Here is a 21,420-nt window from a genome sequence, read left to right as displayed (position 1 = left end):
GACCTTTTGAGTGACAAAGGTGTGTCAGATTATAATCGTCCACCTGATGTTATTTATGAATATCAAAAACAGGCTCACAGCAATGACTTTATTGGTGTGAACACAGGCTGACAGTCAAAAAGAAAAAACCCTCTGGCATAGAACTAAATCATGGAAATGTTATGTACAGTAACTTTTAAAAGCCAAAACAGTCTGCTGTGCAACATTCAAACATCCATTCAAATTCCACAAATAAGATTATTTTAAAATAAAGGAAAAATATAGAGTCATCACTCTGTTTTCTGTTCATTTGTCTGCTCCGAGTCATGGAAGTAGCAGCACTCGTCTCCGTGGGTACATGTTCCCTGAAAGACAAAAATAAAGAAATACTCATAAAAGCTGTTGGATTCTGATGTAGTAACGTCTGAACAGCCAGCAGTATGTTTTGGCTGTGGCTGCCGAGGCAGCGCGCAGCTTCTCTGGCAGGAAACCAGCAGTGTGTGGCGACCTGCCAAAGCAACCTATGGAGAAGACTAATTCGTCAGCACGAGTCTGCCGTTTCATTTTCCGCCCAGGACATCGAGACTTTACGGGACTAATTAGTATTTAGGTAATTGCCTGCCTTTAATTCAGAGGGACTTGTGTGTGCCAACAGTATGATAAAGAACCCGACTTGCTGAAGCGATCCTCACCTGCAGCGACTCCGTCAGCTGCTGCAACAGTAACGATTTTACTGTGCTGTGCACAAACATAGTTCTAAATGTTAAACAGGCAAAAACCCTTTTCACGTACTCCTAGTTTGTGAGAAAATAATTTATTTATGATTTTTTTTATTTTAAACAACGGTCACCTCATGACATTTTATATGTCAAGGTAAAGATCCTACAGCACTACAGAGAAAACCCCTCTGAGCATGCCTGGGGTGGGCAGCCTTTTGCAAAGATGGCCTCTTAGCTTTAAATGCCCAGCAGCCACAAGAACAGCATCATTTTGGTCTCCACCAAGTCATCACTAAAATGTTATGCTATGTTCACCAGCTAGTCACCATCTTCACCTTCAGTTTAGTGGGATGCAGGTAAAAGCGCTATTTAAGAGTTTTTAATGTTAAAAAAAAAGGTGTATTTAGGTCGTGTTTAGTAAATCTGACCTGTTTGAACTTCTTGCAGGGGAAAGTCTTGAGCTGAGAAGAGTCTGTGATCTGGTTCTTTCTCTTGTTCTGGAACTTTTTCCTCTTGTCTTGCAGGTCAGCAGAGATTCCACCACTGTGGAACAAATGAGGAGAAAGATTAACAGGAAACCAGAGAAAAGAGAATAAAAAAATAAATAAGTGGAGATGATAGAAGGAGCAACATGTGCAAGAAACAAAGAACAGTGGAAGAACATGAACACCGCTTTTTTTTTCCTCTCCAAAGAGAAACTCAGGACTACTTTAAGTAACTAATTAAACTAATTCGGGGTATTTAAGGTTTGGGGTTTTTTTCCTACGAGGGCAATCTCAAAAGTAAGGTCACCTATCGTTTTAGAAATATTTACATCATTTTAAAGGTTAAAGAATTATTTATTTTTCTACATAATCACCATTTCACTCCCTGCATTTTTGTAGACGCTGTGGCAGTTTTACAATGCCCATGTCGTACCCGCTTGCTGCTGCCACAGAATCACCTTCTGGACAAATATTCTTTCAACTTTAGCAACAGGTGGGAGTCACTGGGTGCCAAGTCCGGATTGTAGGATGGGTGGGTGAAGTTCCAACCAAAGTTTTGCTGGAGAGTGACAATTTGGCGAGCAATGTGCAGACGCGTCGTCGTCGTGGAGAATGCTTACGCCCTTGCTCAGCATTCCTCTTCTCTGGTTCTGAATTGCCCTTCTGAGTTTTTTTTTCAGTGTTTCACAGTACCTGTCAGCATTTATTGTGGCAGAAAGTCAACCAACAATACCCCCTTTCAGTCCCAAAACACAGTTGTGCACTGCACGCACTTGGTGGAAGCGTTCAGCAAGAGCTCCATTTTCATAGGGCTGCCAAGCCAAGATGGAGCGTCCCAGCGAAGCTGCGCATGCTTGTTCGGGAGTGGAGGAAGCACCAATCACAACAGTGTGGCAAACAGCCGTATGAACAGTTTCTCTACGTTACCACTGCTTTGGAGATCTTAGTTTTGGGATTGCCCTCGTATTTCTGTTGTGTTTTTTCTGAAGTTGCAGTGTGTTTGACCACTCAAGGCCACCGTACTTCTTGATTCAACTGACACACATTTTAGCTGCTTTGGAAACATCAGCATGTGACACTTGTGACCTCTGGACTATTAAAAAAAACGAACAAACTTGTTGTTATGGTTACCCAGCTTTGGCGCGAGCTTTGGGTCCCCAGAAGGCCTGAGGATTCTCCTGGAACCGGGTCAGGTGGCGCTTACGGGACTGAGGGTTGGCGTCCTCCCTTACAGTGAAACAGGCCTCAAAGCTACAAACACACAAAGATCTGCAGGTTAAGGCTGTGCATTTTTCAGAGACAGTGAAATCTTTTAAAGCGGTAAATGTGCTCCTGATGGTTCAAAGTGGCTCACCTGGGCTCAGTGGAGAGGATCTTGAATGCGGGGCTGGTCGGAGATAATTTCTCCCTCTTTACAGGGTTAATTTTCTCCTGCAGCAGATCATCAAACGTGCATGTGTGACTTTAAATGTGTTACACGATTCTGAATAAGCATGTTCATTTTTTATTTAGTGTCGACATTTCCAGGTGGACATGGAAATGTTTAAGCAACAACAGCGTGTGGCTGTGTTCAGGATGACTAAAAATAGCTTTTCTTTTTCTCCTGTAAAGTTTACCCAGCATCGCATGATGTCCCAGATGGCTGCAGGAGGAGCGTCTGTTTTGATGGCGTTTTTACAGGCGTGAGAGAGGGAGACCCTGTGGCCAGCATGGAGGAGAGCAGACCTGAAAAGAGTGAGATAGAGGAAGGATGCTCTGATGATTCAGTTTGTGACAAATGTGAGAGGAGGAAGGTTTTCCCTACAGACAGACAAACGGAAAGCCACGGGTAAGATATTTTTTTCCTCCTGGAATCACTGAAAACAAACAAATGTGGACATTCACACATGCACAGCAGGAGAATAACCTAAACAACAAGGTGCCACAGACTCAGTGTTAGATATAAATGGATGAGAGCTTTAAAGCGGGGGCAGCTATGCTCATTTCCAACTCTATATTTTTTATTTAAGGATTATACTGGAGCTTTGTATGATTGACAGTTTAAAATAATCAAAATATTCTTATTAATTTGATCCAGGGCTTTGGTGCAGCAGCCGAGTTCATCGTCTGTCAGAGAGCGCGTGAACAACACTCGACAACAACACGATCAAAAATGACTGCGGGTGAAATAACCGCTGCATACTGCTTCAAAGTGATATGCATCGAGTGCTCACTTCCTGTGTGGTCGCAGCTTACAACCTACAACTAATTTTGTAGTTAAGAAAGCATGAGTTGTAAGTCTTTAAGAAATGCATACAGACCATCAGTTGATGCAAACTGTGTGTGTGTGTGTGTGTGTGTACCTAAACTGGAGCAGGGGTGGAGTATTGCAGTGTATCGTGCTGCTCAGATTGTCCACGGTGTAATAAAGCGGCACATCCTCCAACTCCTGAAACACAGAGCACGTCACAGGCAATGAAGCTTCAGTCTGACAGGAAACTACGACTGAAACGTGATCACAGTCTATCTCACACAACAAAAAGCCGGCTAACGCCACCAACCACACCCACGGGACAATCCCATTAAATAGCACCTGTTCCAGCAGTGAGAGCATATATAAGAAAGGGAATGAGTACCTCAGTCACCATGCTCAGCACGCCCTCAATGCGTTTAGATGTCCCAAACCTGGAAGGGTTCCCCGACACGGCAGACAAAACCTTCTGGACGAACTCCAGGTCGTGGATGGACTCTGCCCAGATCGGACCGCCCAGCTGCAAAGAGGAGAGGTAGAGGCTTCAACTGGAGTTTTATGCATGCCCACACAGTAACAACCAGAAACAAGCAGGCCAGTTTATGGACATCTAAACCATTTAAGTCAGTGATTCCCAAAGTGTGTGCTGGGGACCCCTGGTGAGTTGCAAGGGTACTGCAGGTAGTCAGCTTGAACTTACGTGTATGTACAGTAATACATTTATATTAATTTATTTATTTCAATAAAAAAGTGAATTAAAGCTGGTAATAGCAGGTGGTTAGTTTGTGATATTACTCATTACTCCAACCTAAATTCACTGCTATTATATTGAAGTTGATGCCGTTTGGCAGGTGTGTTGCTTTAACACGGTGCATGTGACTGGGTAGCATTAGCAACTAATAGCCAACAGCCAGAGTCGTTTATGTTTCTTGGATGAAAATTTCAATGAATCCATCTTTCTCTCTTGTATTTAGATTAGAGTGAAAACTGAAGTTTGGGAGGTCCCTGTGGGATTTTTCTGGTTTTAAGTGGGCCACTGCACCCTTGACTTTAAAGTCATTTTAACAAAACTTTAATGGGGAAAAAAGTCAGCTACCTTTACATTTGTTCCCAAATACAATAGAATCACATTTCAGCCAGAACCTCTACAGTCAGACTGTTTTGTTCCATCAGCAGTCATTTATGTGGCCACTTGGTGCTGTTCTGGGACCGGTCATGTGGAAACCCAGGTGAGAGAACAGAGCAGCCATAAATGACAACACAACCACACTGATTTGACTGGACACAGCACAACAGGTGGAGTTGGGTTGCTAGGCAACTTACAGATGCCCACAAACTTTAGGTGGGACAAAACAGCTTCAAAACTGTGCTCTGTATTACAAACATAAGATCAGCTGATGTGATTGGTGCATGAACCAGCACTACACTCGACATTCTGATGTTTTTCAAGTGAATCCACAGTTTCCACACTCTGATAACTTGTGCTGCAAAGTCAATGAAGGCAATTTTAGAGTACTTCATTATTCCATCTGCTAACACATTTTATAGAAATGCTAATTTCACTTCCCAGCAGCACTTAGCACCTCCCCACAGTGCCAAAACTAGTACCAAATGGTTTGCCAACCATGTTATTACTGTGCTCGATTAGCGTAAACCCCACACAGAATCTGTGAAGTATTTTCAAGAGGAAGATCCACCCGACAAGCTGAAGGCAGCTGTCAAAGCAACCTGGGCTTCAGTAACACCTCAGCAGGGCCAAAAGCTGATCGCCTCCATACAGTAATATGTGGTAAGGAGGAGGCCCAGCCAAGTACTGTGAATGTATCAGTGATCATATGCTTGAGAAGTGGGACATTTCTGCCATAACCACCAAAACAAAAACTGTAACCCAGAGCGAATGACGTGACGTGTTTGTGCATCACCTGATGTCTCTGTCCGCAGTGCTCACACTCTGGTCCAACCGGTGGCCCGGTGGCAGCAGAATACTTCATGCTGAAATCAAACAGACATCGACTTTACCGCACGCAGTGATCATCAAGTAACACAGAGGGGTTCTCTGAACAGCAAACCTCACATTTAATAGTAAAGCATTTAGCCAAACGTGTCCATCCACGGCTCCTTGAACTCAACCTTTTGATTGAGTTCAACCTAAGATTTTTACATCCAAAAAGAATGTTATTTTACAGAAACACCATAAACTGAGGACTTTATTTCAAGCCGCCAGTTCGCTGATGAGCGCACCTCGACTGAACCATCACACACAGAACCTCATTAGAAGCAGCAGCGTGTTTAGTGTCTCACTGTTTTCCGTTGCTCGTTCTCCTGCCCATTCTCTGCAAGTGGAAAGCCCCGCAGCCGACACAGTTGTACACCAGCGCCTGCTTACTGCAACAAAGAGAGACAGGACTCAACTGCAGTGTCGTTTTGTGTTTCAATACTGAGCACATCAGTCACAATATCATCTTTTAGTGTCACGTACCCAGATTTCTATTATTCTATTAGCACTTTACTTTTACCCTCACAAATCCCCCTGCTGCTGTTACTTTGTGCATTTGTTCCTGCAGTGACCCAGTTTCAGGATCATTCATCTTTCATCACACAGGATAGATCAGCCTTTGTTAGCAGACAGTGCATGCGTGTGTGTGTGAGCGAGCACCTGGCTGAGTTTTTGACTGTAGCCTGTCCTGTGAAGACGCGGACGAAGACTCGAATGTAGAAGTCGACGCTGACGGACAGCAGGGGCTGGATGTATCGCTGGTACACTCCTGCCCTCTGGTCCAAACTGTGCAGGATGATGCGCAGAGCCTGGAGTTCAAAGATGGAGAGAGGCATGTATTCAGCACTTTTTTTCTCTTGCTGTGAAAATCTGGAAAACATCTCGGATCCGTTTACAGGGATGTGAGGAAATTATGTTGGATAAGAAGTTTTATTCGGCTGCAGAGGGGTTTCTTTTTCATCAGATCAAATAGATTTATGAGCTTTTTTTAATGATCCTTGCATTTATGTTCCATTACTGCCACTCACAGCTAGAGAAAGTGTGAATTCTACTACTGTGTGGAAAACTACTTGTGCTATATGCAGCATGAAATCAGATCATGAGAGCACATGAGAAGGTGGGAAAAAGAAGAAAAGACCTTCATGAGAACACCACACATGTTCTGGCTGTGGTGCAAACACATTCACCAGTTGCTCTTTTCTTGTATTTCTGCCAAAGAAAATATTCAACACGAACGGCGTTGCCTACATGACGACTCTTTGGATGGTTGCCCAAGTATACTGTGTAATTTATTGTTATCCATCTGGATCCCACTGAGACAGCTGCATGTTTGACTTAGATGACTCAATAAGCTCTTCACCCTTATTTTAAAAAGCCACCTACAGGTTTTCCTGTCTCATGTTTCCCTACAGGCAGGTAACAGTCGTGACTTTCACTCATCAAATAAGTGTAAAATTTATCCTTCTGCTTTTCAAACATATAAAATTGTGTGGTATATAGAGATATTTTACGTGTCTTTTACTTTTTTCTGTATTTTCTGCATATATTTTGTTATTTTGCTAATATTTAATTTCAATCCAATTCATTTTTATTTATATAGTGCCAAATCACAACAACAGTCTCCTTATATTATAAAGGTAAAGACCCTACAATAATACAGAGAAAACTCACAAATCTGACAAAACATGAGAAAGCACTTAGCGATGGTGGGAAAGAAAAACTCCCTTTTAACAGGAAGAAACCTCCAGCAGAGCCAGGCTCAGGGAGGGGCGGGGCCATCTGCTGTGACCCGTTGGGATGAGGGGAGACGAGACAAAGGCATAGTGTGAACGTGATCCAAAGATTAATCAATTACTAATAATTAAACACATAATGAGTTTAGAAGAAACACCCAGTGGATCAGGGGAAGCCCCGAGCAGCCAAGGCCTATTGCTGCATATATAAGGGAGGATTCGGGGTCACCTGATCCAACCCTAACTTTATCCCTTATCAAAAAGGAAAGTTTTAAGATAAGATGGGGGATGATTATTAAAGATCTTTTATGTCCTGGATTCAACAGGGAGCCAGTGAAGAGAAGCCAAAATAGGAGAAATATGCTCTTCCTTTCTGGTCCCTGTCAGTACTCTCGCTGCATCATTCTGGATCAACTGAAGGCTTTTCAGGGAGTTTTCTAATTACAAACAATAAAACAGTCACTTCTGAGTCTCTCATCCTCTGACTCCAGCATCTTTGACTGCAGCTGGTGACGGCTGTACCTGAAGCAAGTGCAGGCCTGATGCCTTCAGGTTGAACAGAAAGTAGAGTCACCATCTGCGGTCCAAAATAGAGGAGCTGGAGATGATCCACAAGAAGAGGAACTTCTGGAGGTAGCCAATCATTGCTTTGCTATTTCTTTTCCCAAAGTGTACACACTGAAGGATTATAACCTCAGACGATCGCAACGAGAATAAAATATCATTTGTTTTTGACGTCACGAAAACTCACTTGGCTAAATTGAACGTACGATTGCTTACAGCGTCACCGTCTCACTCAGATACATTCTGCATGCTTACACACTAATGCAAACATGACTGTACATGTACTGCAATGTGTCACTTTCACATTTCTGAGAGTGAGCGTGGAGAGTGTGTGTGTGTTTGTTTGTGTGTGTGTATACTCCGTGCCCTCACCATTTCATGACAATATTTGGCTTTGATGGAGACTGAACCGTATTTGCTGTAGCAAGTCTCTCCACTGTTTCCTGCCATCACCGCCATGTCTGTACAGGTTATACATAAAAGACCTGAGAGACGGGGGGGGGGGGGGGGGGGAGAAGACGAGAAGATGAGAAATCGAAATCGAAATCTAAAAGAATGGAATTTATAAACCTGCAGTGGCGGCTTAACTGTGTAGATTAGACATCATACATATATACAAAAAGAGAGACACACACACACTATTCTTTGCTTTGTGATTTTGACACTTAAAGTGGATCAAACCAAACAAGAATTATTTCGCTAACAATCTCTCGCCCACTTCTGATCAGCTGCCAAATTGATTTTATGCTGAATTTTGAAAAGTAATCTGAATTCAGATGAAACGCAGTGTTGAAAACAGCTCCGTGTGGTGTCAGCTTCTACCTCCAGTATTGGGTTACATACAACAGGCCATTACGCTGGCAAGGAGCACTTGACCGAGCTCCTAAATGTACGATCTTTACTTTAGAATATAAAGCACCTAGAGGTGGCTGTTGTTGTGATTTGTTCCTATAAAAATCACATTTAATTGAAACTTTCAGCCAGTTAACATTTAGTCTATCACACACATGCACCATGCTGTTGGCTTTCTAAAAGACTGCATACATGCATGTGTCAGCAGCCTCTGCACTAGTTAAATACTTGCGGTTACAACAGTGATCTGAAACTTTCCACATCCCTGAAAGTGATGAAACCTAGAGGAGCTGCTACGGTGAACTACCCACCTCCTTCACTGACAGACTGAACGGCAGCATCCAGGAAAGAGGCCGGGCTACCGTAGGGATCCAGATCAATGACGTCATAGCGATCCTTCTTCGCTCGCATGTCATACATCAGCATGCTGTGTTTAAAACCCGGGAGAGAAATTTTTATTTATCTATTTTAAATGGTAAATTTGGATGAAAGCAACAAAAAAAGATGCTCATGAGAAATGTGAACGGGAGGTCAAAGGTAAAAAGTGAAGAACAATGAAACAAGAAAAGTATGGGGGGAAAGAAGATGGTACTGAACAGTGGAGCTGATCAAAGTGGGAAGTAAAGCAGCAGAACATGCTGACTAGTCATACCTGGCATCTCTGCAGCTGGCCTGGAGCAGGTGGCTCACTCCGTTGTACTGGGCATTCCTGGCGATCAGAGCCGCCGCCTTAGCAGAGAAGTCGTTGGCAGTGACGCTCTGCAGGCCTGGGACCTCCAGAGCAAAACGCACCGAGCGCAAACCAGATGCTGCTAGGCCCTCCAGGACACGCAGACCACGCTGACACAAAAAGTTTGGGGAAACACACTTAACGTTCCACAAAGACACACACACGCACTTTTTGGCCTCTTGGCAGCAACAGAAACAAGTCCTGAAAACGAAAATTACACATTGCTGACCAAAAATTACGAGCTCTTTAATCAAAGAGTTGCTTTACATTTTTGAATATACACCACATCTTCCAGATATATGGTGTAGTAGTCTCTGATATAATTCAGGGGTTCCTATCACTTCCATGGCCACAGGTGTATAAAAACAAGCAAATTTGTGGGAACAGTTTGGGGATGGCCCCTTCCTGTTCCAGCATGACTGCACATCAGTGCACAAAGCAAAATCCATAAAGACATAGATGAGCGAGTTTGGTGTGGAATAACTTGACTGGCTTTCACAGAATCCTGACCTCAACTCGACAGAACACCTTCGGGATGAATTAGAGTGGAGACTGTTAGCCAGGGCTTCTCATCCAATATCTGTGTCTCACCTCACAATACACTTCTATAAGAATGCTAAAAAATAGAGCAAGTTTACAGTTACAACTACATTTACTCTCATTTCGCTTCATTTTGGTCTCCAATAACTCGATAATAACAATAAAAAAAAAGAATCCAACTCTTTAACAACAACATTCTTCACCGAGCTCATGATTGATCATCGACTCTGACTGGAAGACACAGAAACAGTGCTGAGGAGGATTTTATGTTTACTTATGTGGAACAACTCTTTATTTTTCCCAGGTCGATTCACAACTGCTGGAACAGAAAATGTGAAAACGTTGCTCCCTCTGTGTACATATTCCCTCAAAAAAACATTTTCATTTTGAAGCTGGTCGCTGCTCTCAGGTTTTTCCTTCCTTATTGAGAATTAATCAACTCAAAGTGAAACTGAAACTAATTAAAAAATGTGAGAGCTGTATTCAGGGAAAGCTGGGATCAACAGCAACTGTTCTAATTAACAAAACAAAGACAAAAACCTTCAGTCTAATGACACTAATGAGATTATTTCAACTTCATGACATGTTTTGAAGTTTCTTGAAAATGATCCAATTGCCTCTCAACCACTTGTGGCCCCCAAAGTGTGAAATTGGCCTTTATGAAGGATTTTCCACTGGAACCAGTGCATATGATTTTAGCATGGGAGGTCCCTCTGGGCAGTAATAATACCTGGCTTTTAGATACAGAACCATTCACATAGAAATACAAGTACACCACTTGTTCTGCCTTGTTCATGTTCATTATCATCCTAAAGTCTTTAATGTCATTTCCTGTGTGAGGAGTGATGTTACAGGTCAACAGGTCATTTTATTGGAGCCAAATGTTTTCAGATGGTATTTAATTTAACTTCCACACGTGAATAAATCAGGTTCTGGATCGTAAGCATGAACAAAATCTTCTAAACTAGAAGCTGGATACACGTACCATTAAAATCCTGCATTTGTATTCATACATAGCAATAAAAGCCTGTTGGTGTGCAACTGCACTAAAAAATACATAAATAAATCACTCTTACATACCTCACATTTCTCCCCCGCAGCTGCCTTTACAGCTGGCTCCTCTGATCCGTTTTTCTCCTCCGTCTGTGCCTCGGCCTCGTTTGTCTCCTCTGACAGAGAGACCACCACCCTCTCCTGTTCGCCTGGCACCACCACCTTCACCCCTCGCTGAGCCAGCAGCTCTCTCGCAAACTCTGTGATCACAGCACATCTGGAAAGAAGAAAGGGAATGTTTACTTATAAACGCACACGTGAGAGAAAAATGAGAACGGAGTCCAGGCAGAGCAGTAACTCTCAGGACTTCAGACACATCTCCTGTGACATGGGAGATGTGTCCACACGGATGAAAGACCAATAAGAAAATTTGAGAAAAAAAAAAAAATCACAAATCCTGTAGTTTCTTGTAGTTTTGGATCTTTCCAAAGATGCTCAAACAAGGTTGTCAAACTGCAACTGAGTGATGAGTTTTCTATGTAAAGAGAGCAGCCGTGTCCTGCTGAAGGTTTTAGGCTTTCAGTCTTGAGTGTTGCTCTGAAGTGTTCGTCTCTCAAAACTACCTTGCAAAAAGACAAATTTAATGAATCTAGATGGTTTCTTGAGAACAAAGAGCAGGTCTTGATTGTGCCTCTATGTGGCCAGTAGTAAAAAATATACGTTATGGTATGGTATTTTTTTTTTGTTTTTTAATGGCAAGTTCTTAAAAATTCATCCTGTAAAAAAGAAAGGTCAACAAAGCTCAGGAAGTTTGTTGATTGTTTAACATTGCAAATACTTTTGAGGCCACTGCAGAAGCGATTTTTAACAATCTTCTCCCTGACCAGGGAAAGTCACCAGCATTTCAGGGGTTTTTGTGACTTTTTTCTATTAATTAACACACTTTTGTTAATGAAATGACAGGAAAAGCACAGATTATTACTGTACATAAAGGATGGATGAAGCCACAGCGACGTCACCGTCTGATGAAAGTGAAATCCTGCCCCGAGGCAGGCCACTTCAGCACAGGGACTCTTCTACTACCATGTTAAATGATGCAGCGTTCACGTTTTCCCAAACAGAATTGCACATTATGAACAGTTTTACACTTTGGCTCAGCCCATTTGCTTTGGCCCCTAAAACGGCAGCGTTTTGGGAGCATGTTCATCCCATGATTTAACCGCCAGTAGATAGCCCGCTGACGCTGATTTCTGGAAGTCTTCCTGACCCCACGCAGTGGTTTCCATAAAAGAAACATGCCTGTTTCTAATGCAGTGCTGCCTGAGGGCATCCAATAATGATTTATGGCCTTGTCCAGTCCGCACAGAGATTTCTGTAATTTTACAGATTTTTTGGATTTTGATTTTTCTCAGATTGGTGAACCTGTGGCCAACTTTATTTCTGACAAACTGTCTCTCTAAGATGCTTTATTGATTCTCCATCATGTTACTGACCTGTTGCCAAATAACCTAATTAGTTGAAAAATGTTTGTCCGAGTGATCCTTTATAGCACAGGTGTCGAACTCCAGGCCTCGAGGGCCGGTGTCCTGCAGGTTTTAGATGTGTCCTTGATCCAACACAGGTGATTTAAATGGCTAAATTACCTCCTCAACATGTCTTGAAGTTCTCCAGAGGCTGAAAATGAACTGATCACTTGATTCAGGTGTGTTGACCCAGAGTGAGATCTAAAACCTGCAGGACACCGGCCCTCAAGGCCTGGAGTTCGACACCCCTGCTTTATAGTATCACTTACTTTTCCAGCCTTTTATTCCCCACAGCCCAACGTTTAAGACGTGCAATTGCCATAAAATTCAAAATGAGCAAATAATTTAATAAAATGTCTCAGTTTATGCACTGCAATGTGTTTTTATTTACATTTTACACAGGGTCCCAACTTTTTGCACTTGGGATAGTATACTGGTTTGTGTCTGTGTTGCTCTGGATAATTAATTAAACACTAGTTACTATAACAGAAACACAGGAAGAAGTGAGACTTCAGGACAGAGTCAATGCATGGATCATGTGAGCCATGAAAATAAAGAAACTGCATATGTTCACAGTGCATATGTTTGGGGAATACAAGCTATTTTATTAGTATAATGGCCATGCTAGACACAATTACCACCTGCTGTAATTTGTTTTACAGAAGTAATATCCTTGTGCTAAACAAAACGCTCTATTTACACCACATATTCCTACTAAACGCACATGTCACAGTTCATTGAGTCACTTTAGTGTCAATGTTAGGAGGGTATACTTAAGGCTACCGCACAGGTTACAGGAGTAGGTACAGAGCTGCATTCTAGGGGCGACCGCAGCTCAGGGGGTTGGGAAGCGCATCTGTAACCAGAAGATCGCCGGTTTGATCCCCGGGCTCTCTGTCCTGGTCGTTGTGTCCTTGGGCAAGACACTTTACCCTACTGCCTACTGGTGTTGGCCAGAGGGGCCGATGGCGCGATATGGCAGCCTCGCTTCTGTCAGGCTGCCCCAGGGCAGCTGTGGCTACAACCGTAGCTTGCCTCCACCAGTGTGTGAATGCGAGAGTGAATGAATAGTGGCATTGTAAAGGGCTTTGGGTGCCTTGAAAAGCGCTATATAAATCCAATCCATTATTATTATTAGATTTAATCAGAGCTACAAAAATCAGTCTTAATTACATACCTACAGAGTTTAGCTTGTCCAACTCTCTGACATATAGACCCAACAAGTAGGGGCCTTGTCTCTCTTTAATATACACACTATGTTTCATAAAGTGTCAATGACATAGTCAAAACATGCTTATATCACATCTCAATGAGCCTGGAAAACCCTGGATTTAGACACCTTATTTTATCTAAATCACACTCTGACTGTTACTGTTCCACCTGAAATCAGTTTTTCTTTTAACATGGAGACAGTTGTGGATAATTTGCAAGTGGCAATAAAGGCGAAGTTCATACTCACGTTAAATCTCTGTTGAACTCCTGCACTGGGTTATAAAACACCTCATTGGCACTGGGGAACAAGATGGCTGCCTTTCCCTCTTTAACCACTGTCTCTCCTGGTAACAGTCCCACAGAAGGCATCTTCTCCTGGTCACCTGTAGAGCTAGTGGCGGACTGGCCCGTGCCATCTGCTGAATCTTCAGCAGATGCAGCTGGAGGGTTAGAGGCAGGAACTTCAGTTTCCATGAATCTCACTCCCCTGCTAGCAGCAGCTGCACTCCACCGAAATCCCTGTCCGGCTGAATGTGTGCGAGAGGGATGCAGGTGATGGGAGATGATGAAGGGGAACAGCCGGGCTGTCCGCACCAGCATAAAGCCACAACGGCTGCAAGGAAACACACATTTAAAATGTCTTAAGTAATATATTGGCGTAAAAAAAGAACAACCTCACAGTTTCCTCAATACAGACTTGAATCACGCACACCTTCAATAAAGAGCCGTTACATGCAATTCTTAATGGTACACTACAGCCTTGGCAGTCATCAGATCTCAAAAAAATATGGGTGATTTTGTGTGAGACAGCACACACTACAACCATGACAATACCACATCAGTAGAGCTTGACTCGTCTGGAGTTCATGCTTTTGAAGAATCAATGGGTGTTCTGCCATTAACCAGATGATCTCTAGCTGATTTCTTTGAATGAGCAGCTAAGCAGCTGTTAATCACTTTTTTGATTAACAAAAATAAATGAAAGTGAGAGGTGCAATTTTCTTAGTGTTCTTAGAAAAGCTTTAAACGGTAAATAGGTTTTCTGACCGAACTTAGAAACTCATATTTCATTTGTGATGTGACAAAAAGCCACATACCCGAGCCTTTCCTTTCACTGGAGTGTGAATGAACACATTCATATGCATGTTAGCACACTGGTTTATCGTGCCCATCAAAACGTTAATGGTATCCTTTGAGTCCCCAAAGAAGTTTTAACTTTTTAAATGGCTTACACAGCTGCTGCCGAGTACAGGTTCGCCCAGTCACTGATGGATTAAGACTCCTTCAGCACTTGAATATGAAATATCCTCTAAAATGTACTTTTAACTCACCTTTGTAGCTTCTACAGTTCAGTCGTTCAATAAAATAACAGTGAGTAAATCTCTGCTCTGTTGAAACGGAGCAGAAACGGATGTTACTACGGTAACGTTTCTGCAGACAACATACGTTATCGCCGCAAACTAATTAGCATGTTGACTAGCTAGGCTAAATAAGAAAAGGTTAAGTGCTTTTACCCGTGTCACCTCCTTTGCGTGGACACTGGCTCTCCTGTTTTCTCGGAAGTTTTATTATTTTGTTTCCAAAGCAACGGGCACCCCTGTGCTAGCTGTTTACTCTCTGTTACACACCGCTTGCGGTTCGCTCTCACGTTAACACATGGAAGCTGCCATGTTTGACGCGAGCGACTCTACGGAGGCCCGCGCGGGCAGAAAAGAGAGCGCTAAAAAGGCTTGCTCCCCGCCCCCTCCCCTAACCTCCGCCTACAGCCGTGTAATGTAAGGGAAACAGTGTAACGTGAGGACACATGAGAGAGAGGGTCTATCGCTCTGCCGCTGCGCAAAGTGGCCTACTTTCCCCCGCAGTGAACATGCGAGGAAACTAGAAAACACATCATGAATAATCTAATTTAATCTCACCGTGCCCGAAGTTAGTGATGCATTCTGATGAAAAGGCTAAACATAGCCTATGGATTAACTCAGACCTATGATGTGAGGAGATAAAAAACTGCCTTAGAGAGAATAAGGTCAGCTCGGGTCAGTGCCGAGCGGCTGTACGCGTTGTACAGGAGCGGTTAATGAAATGTAGGTCGTTATTGTGTGACAATGATGAGACAATTAAAAGCTTGCATTTGTGCTGCTCTTGCCATTTTCTTGCAGATGACAATGCTGTCACACCCAGGGTACTGTGAGTATGTATTTCCTGTCTTATTTTTTATTATAGAGAACAATGCTGGAAAGCTGTAGCTGCACCAACTACAAGGGCTTTTTGCACAATATCAGCAGTGCAGTCCTGAAGAGGGTCACTGTGTCACTGTCTCTGTTTTGTGCTTCTGTGGCAATCTAATTACCACACAGCAAACGCGGGTCTGTTAATATTTCAGTAGATAAAAACGACATTTTTATTCAGATAATGTGGCGAACATTAGAACCCAGCAGTTCCTAGCAAGCATGATCTCCCCTACAATAAGCCCGACTTCCTAGACAGTTATGTCCTATTTCAGATGCTTGTGCTTTATTCGATTATCTTTTATTGCCACTGCAGAAATCCTATCACTTTGTACTCATTATTTAAAAGCATAAAACATGCTGAAAACATTGTAATTCATAAACTCACTGGGCCTCTATCAGCTACACTTCTTCATCTACTTGTAAATTCAGTTTTTGAATCAGTCAATCCCATGACATCAGCTCAGTGCATTCACACCGGTAGATATGGTCAAGATAGCCTGCTCACGTTCAATGTCCAAAATATCTAGTGAGCCCCAGTTCTCTGGGTGAAAATGCCTTGTTGATGTCAGAGGTCAAATGAGAATTGCCAGACTGCTTCAAGCTGAAGGCAACAGCACTGAAATAACCACTTGTTAAAATCAAGGTATGCAGAAGAGCATCTCTGAATGCACAACATGTCAAACCTTGAAGAAGGTGCACTACAGCAGCAGCAGACTGTACTGCTGTCAGCTAAGAACAGGAAACTGAGGTTACAGTTGACAGGGTCTCACAAAATTGAGATAATCGAAGATTGGAAAAATGCTGTCTGGTGTGAGGCATCTTTGCATGGATCCATCCTTCAGATCCGTCACTGTACTCAAGTAGTGTCCACAGTCACCAGATCCCAATCCAGTAGACAACTTTCAGGATTGGTGGAATGGGAGGCTGACATGATGAACGTGCAGCTGTGTGATGCTGTCATGTCAAATATGGACCAAAATCTCAGAGGAATGTTTCCACACGTTGTTGAATGTGTGCCATAGAAAATGCCTTCAAAATCAGCTGATTGCAAGTATAAACAACTTTTATGAGTCTTACTACGAGCCCGCATTGAGGCCAAGATTATTTTGATAAAATACTTGCATGTTTTTTTCAGGTTTCAACAAGGTGCTCTGCTACACCTACAGCTCTACTGAAGCATAAGATGTATGGAAATGTACACTACAGCATGCTATATGATAATAATAATAATAATGGCTTGCATTTATATAGCGCTTTTTGGGACCCCTCGAAGCGCTTTACCACTATCCATTCACTCTCACATTCATACACTGGTGAAGGCAAACCACAGTTGTAGCTTGTAGCTATAAGAGTACTGTAACAACTGTTAAAGCCATTACTGGTTTAAGTACAGTTTCTCTCACTATATTTTTTTACATTAACAAGTCTTCTGCATGTGCTAACAATAAAATAGCTGAACTGAATTATTACAGTATTGCACATTTTGCATCGTAATACATTGTACAACAATCCTACTAATACTACTACTACTAATAATAATGATAATGAAAATAATATAAATAATTATGATAATGATGATTGTAGTATATGTATGTTTGTGTGTTCACTATTGCATCCTAGACAAGTGAACCAATCTTGATGAAACTTTGCATAAACACTGCCTCGGGCAACATCTATGCCATATATAAATATCTGATACAATTCCCACAATCTTATTCATTTATATAACTGTTACATCAGTCTAAATGAACACACTGTCAAACTCAATCCTGAGATTGTCCTTTAGCTGACATGCAGAGAGGGCATGTGAGCTTTCGGCACAGATTTCACGCTGTGTTTTAATGTAAGCAATTTTTTTTTGGGATGGTGGTGGTGGTGGTGGTGGGGGGGGGGGGGGACCCAACAACCTGAAATTAAAATAAAATAAGTACAGCAATGGTTACCATTTTATTCCTGAAACAGAGCTCCAGCTCTCCCGGTGAAGTGTAAGTTATACATGATTACCTAAAGATGTTTTTTGTTTTCTGTGCTGTTTGTATTTCACCTGGCTACAAATATTTTATAGGTTACAACTTGAACAGTAGAGCGAATGAGTTACACTGAAAAGCAATATATTGCTTATACAGCAGGCTTTCTCATATTCACTATCAAATATCTACCATCTGCTTATTGAGCGGTTTGCAGCCAGCTTCCACAAAATGGGACATGGTTGACTGTAAATGAGAGGAAAAATAAAAAATAGAGGGTTCTGCTTCTACTGTACGCACACGAGCCTGAACATCTGGATGGGGGCGCTGTGACAATGAATGCCCAGAGAGCGTGGCGCTATACATCTGACACAGGAGAATTATAGAGTTAATAGTATTTGGCATGACAGGGAGAGAGAGCGGGGAGCGCAGTGCCGTGCCTGAATGCAGTCTCATCCTGTTTAGTATTCACTGTGCGCAGCGCCTGGAGGCCCCGGAGGGCTCACCTGCCCGGAGTCTAGACGCACTCTCAGTACAGATCAGACATCGGGGATCGAACCGCCGGCCCGGCAGGCTTCACGTCCGTGCGGTGTCGGGCATCGGAGGGGAATTGGTTCCAGCACCAAAGACACGCCGGTGAGTGAGTGGGGTTGAGTGGGTGGACTGGTGGGTGGGGCTCAGACGGTCGGGTCGGCTGGGGACGCTGGCAGTCTACCTGCCCGCAGCGGCGCGTGGGCTCGAACCCGTGATCCGTTATTCCTTCGGATGTAATCTGATTACCGCCAGTTTTATTGCTGTTGGGCTACATCTGTATTTACATTACCCGTGTGACTATTTCTGTATTTCTATGCATTTCTACCGGCTTACTAAATTATTTCTGTCTTATTTAACCATCTTTCAAAACGAAAAAACAAAACAGTTTAGCCTTGCATAAAACGAATAAAAGCGATGAAAAAATATCTATGCATTTTGACATGAAAAAAAATCGCTATATCTTTAAATGCAGAAAAATGTAAACTTTGCTCTGCATTGTCTGCACTGAATGAAAACAGAGTGAGTGTGTGGGCGAGCCTATAATTTACCCCTTAACTTGTTTTTAAAGGCTTTGGGGACAAATTAAAGATTTGGTGAGGTTTATTTTGATTACCACTGAGGTAAACTTTTTTATTTTACTTTGGTTTGAAGTTATGACATCATGCAACTCTGACTTTTTTGATGTAAAGACACTAATAATACATCAATAGGTGGGCTAGTCGTTTTAGATTAGGCACCTGTGAACTGCTGACAATATAGCACACAGTAAACAAAGTGCCCAATAAAATAGTGCATACAGCCTCTGTGTGTCTGTCTGTCCATCGGTAGCTCTGCGATCTGTCTGCAACCCCAGGGAGAGTTTCAAAAAAAATCCCCGCTCTGCTCCTCTGCGTCCTCCTCGATAGCTCCGCGCTCTTCTCGCTGGCACGTGTGTGTGCGTGCGTGCACCCCCGACATCCTGCGCGCTCGCAAAGTAATGTATGTGTATGCGTGCTCCGCTGCTGGTTCACGGCGTACAGTCACAGTGAATGAGTGTCTGTAGTGAGGCGGAGGGAGACACTAGACCGCTTCTGCTTTGCTCCTCCATTGAAACACTTTCCAGCGAACACAGCCGAGGGGTGAGTGGAAGCTCGGCGGGTCACCGTGTGTAACGGTTCGGACTCGGCCCGTTGGGGAGGGTGGTTGGGGGGCCGGGTTTGCTAGTTGCCCGTGCCCACCACTGCGTGTTTGTATGTGCTTACATTTCTGTGGGTGAATTTAGATGGAGGGGTGGTGTATGGGACTTAGACGTTTTGTTGAAGTGGAGGTTAGGCTATTGTTTTTTAGGGGAGTGGGGTGGTAAAGTTGTGCTGGCTCCTATGGGGGATGGGTGATTGGGGACAGACCAAAACTTTAACCACTTCACACCGGCACCACTCACTCGTCGCCTCGGGCTGCCCCTGGGCGACTGTCTTCTCCTGAGACCTGTGCTCCTCTTTCTCTAGCATTCCTGAACTTTCTCAGAAACTACCTGAGGTTTGAGCGAGGCGTGCATTTATTCCCCTCTTCCTTTTAGACATTGCTGCATTTGAACGACGCTGGTAGTTGCTTATTTGTGTAATCTCATGGCATAGGCTGCTGTCGGTAAATGGGTTAAGATTTTACAGCCAGCCCCCTACTTTCCTTTCCCCTCCTCTCCTCTCCTCTCTCGCCATGCCGGATCCATCCGTCTGTCTCGTCCACAGTTGCAGCGCATTTGTGTCCCGGGATGACCTGTTGATGTCGGCTAAAGATGGAGTGCCAGGATCGCCCTCCGCTGTAGACCCCCCGCTTCTCCTTTAAAAAATACCTTAAGAATCTTAGTTCCTTAGAGTGAAGATAGCCCCGCGTGGTTCCCGAGTCCGCTTTTTGGTGGAGATGCAATAAAGCATTTATTCGCTGTGATATAGCATAAGCGACATTTTGGAGGGGGAACAACGCGTGTCTGTCCCATGTCGGTAGCTGCCATTCGGCCGGAGGAGGAGGGAACTCGGTCTTAACGGACATCACACCGCGCTGACACGGAGCGGAGGGGAGACGGGAACTGCTGAATATTTTACCCCCCCTCCCCCGACTATTTTTGTGCCATATTTCGTACCCCTGGTCCCCCAGACGATAAACGTGTGTGTTGAGGGCAGTTAAAAACCATCATTGACATTCAAAAATAAAAAAGAGGAGCTCTCTCGTTCTCCTTTTTTTGTCCATTTTCCGCTGCCGCCCCCTCCCTCGCCCCCTCCCTCCGCTGAATGCACGCACACACCGGCCCGGGCCAGTTGAGGACTCCCAAATTCTACCGGGCATCGAGGCTGGCACACGGCGGGGCACCGAGAGCTCTCTGCCCGCTCTGACTGCCCTGCTGCACCGCTGGTGGCGGCGGGCTGTTTCTCTCCGAGGCGTCCGCCAGCGAGACTCTGCGAGACTTTCATGTGAGATTAATTGATGTATAATTAATGTGTATAAATGATATCTCGGTTTTGAAGTTTCTGCTCTAGTCGTGCTCAAGGGAGGCTACGACTATAGCCACATTGTGATGCCTGTCTGCTCACGAGTTTCGGCAAATACAGGATTTCTAGCCCCAAACGGCTGCAAACTAAAGGCCACCCAAGGCTGGCGTTTATTACACGTGATTTGGAGCCTTGTTTGTGAGTTGTGTGCATGTGTGAACTGTTTTACTTCTGCCAGTGTTAGCCTTAGCTTTAGCCTGCTACTTGCTAACAGGCCACCTTTAACCTCCCCAAACCAGGAAACTGAATATGATTAGGCAGTGATTGGTATTGATATCAAAAGCCCGTGTTCACGTGGTTGCTCGGGTTTATTATCAGGCAGAAAAATGACTGCGGTAATCTAATGTTGGTGTTTTGGTATTAGCAGCAGCATGTGGTTAGTTTGCATAAACCTGAATATATATATATATATATATATATATATATATATATATATATATATATATATATATATATATTGCTTTATTTTTGGTGCTGGAAAACAATTTTCAAAGTTGCAGATGATTGAAACACACGCAGTCACACACTTTTTTTTCTTGTGGAGTCAAAGCACATAGTGGGGCACATGGGGAATACAGGGCAAGGGTCAAGTAGTGTGAGTTAACTCTCCTTT

General features: G+C 43.4%; 2 protein-coding genes across 5 annotated transcripts in view; one reads left to right on the top strand and one right to left on the bottom strand.

Annotated features, from left to right (window-relative positions):
• Positions 1 to 74: 74 nt before the first annotated feature.
• Positions 75 to 15,239, bottom strand: trmt1 (tRNA methyltransferase 1). 2 transcript variants are annotated; one of them, XM_087841523.1, is made up of 16 exons: positions 15,071 to 15,239; positions 13,804 to 14,169; positions 10,909 to 11,098; positions 9,211 to 9,398; positions 8,870 to 8,985; positions 8,079 to 8,191; positions 6,070 to 6,218; positions 5,715 to 5,798; positions 5,336 to 5,405; positions 3,799 to 3,933; positions 3,526 to 3,611; positions 2,800 to 2,908; positions 2,538 to 2,614; positions 2,315 to 2,434; positions 1,127 to 1,241; positions 75 to 344 (listed from the first exon to the last, which is right to left on the bottom strand). In XM_087841523.1, exons 2-16 carry the CDS (start codon positions 14,154 to 14,156, stop codon positions 270 to 272), a joined length of 1,980 nt encoding a protein of 659 aa, XP_087697649.1. In that variant the 5' UTR covers positions 14,157 to 14,169; positions 15,071 to 15,239; the 3' UTR covers positions 75 to 269. The 2 variants fall into 2 exon arrangements, with proteins under 2 accessions (XP_087697649.1, XP_087697650.1); XM_087841524.1 differs by lacking the exon at positions 15,071 to 15,239 and adding an exon at positions 14,888 to 14,982.
• Positions 15,240 to 18,154: 2,915 nt separating this feature from the next.
• Positions 18,155 to 21,420, top strand: part of nacc1b (nucleus accumbens associated 1, BEN and BTB (POZ) domain containing b) — a 40,038-nt gene continuing 36,772 nt past the window's right edge. Inside the window, exon 1 of one of the 3 annotated variants that reach the window (XM_087841520.1) lies at positions 18,155 to 18,387. In XM_087841520.1, coding sequence (XP_087697646.1) covers positions 18,155 to 18,387 — 233 coding nt within the window. Of the gene's footprint in view, positions 18,388 to 19,187; positions 19,404 to 19,445; positions 20,730 to 21,420 lie in introns of those variants that run through there. The other 2 variants (XM_087841522.1, XM_087841521.1) reach the window with 2 other exon arrangements.

This window comes from Neolamprologus brichardi, chromosome 6, assembly GCF_056152115.1.
Source record: "Neolamprologus brichardi isolate AB-2024 chromosome 6, ASM5615211v1, whole genome shotgun sequence".
Lineage (NCBI taxonomy): Eukaryota > Metazoa > Chordata > Actinopteri > Cichliformes > Cichlidae > Neolamprologus > Neolamprologus brichardi.
The sequence above is the reverse complement of the archived record's forward strand: the minus strand, read 5'-3'. Positions and strand labels throughout refer to the sequence as shown.

Coding starts and splice junctions, on each gene's coding strand:
- trmt1 (XM_087841523.1), bottom strand. CDS start 14,156: ATGCTGGTGCGGACAGCCCGGCTGTTCCCCTTCATCATCTCCCATCAC. Junction 8,986..9,210: donor GCCAGCTGCAGAGATGCCAG/GTATGACTAGTC, acceptor TTTTAAACACAG/CATGCTGATGTATGACATGC. Junction 345..1,126: donor CCTGCAAGAAGTTCAAACAG/GTCAGATTTACT, acceptor TTTGTCTTTCAG/GGAACATGTACCCACGGAGA.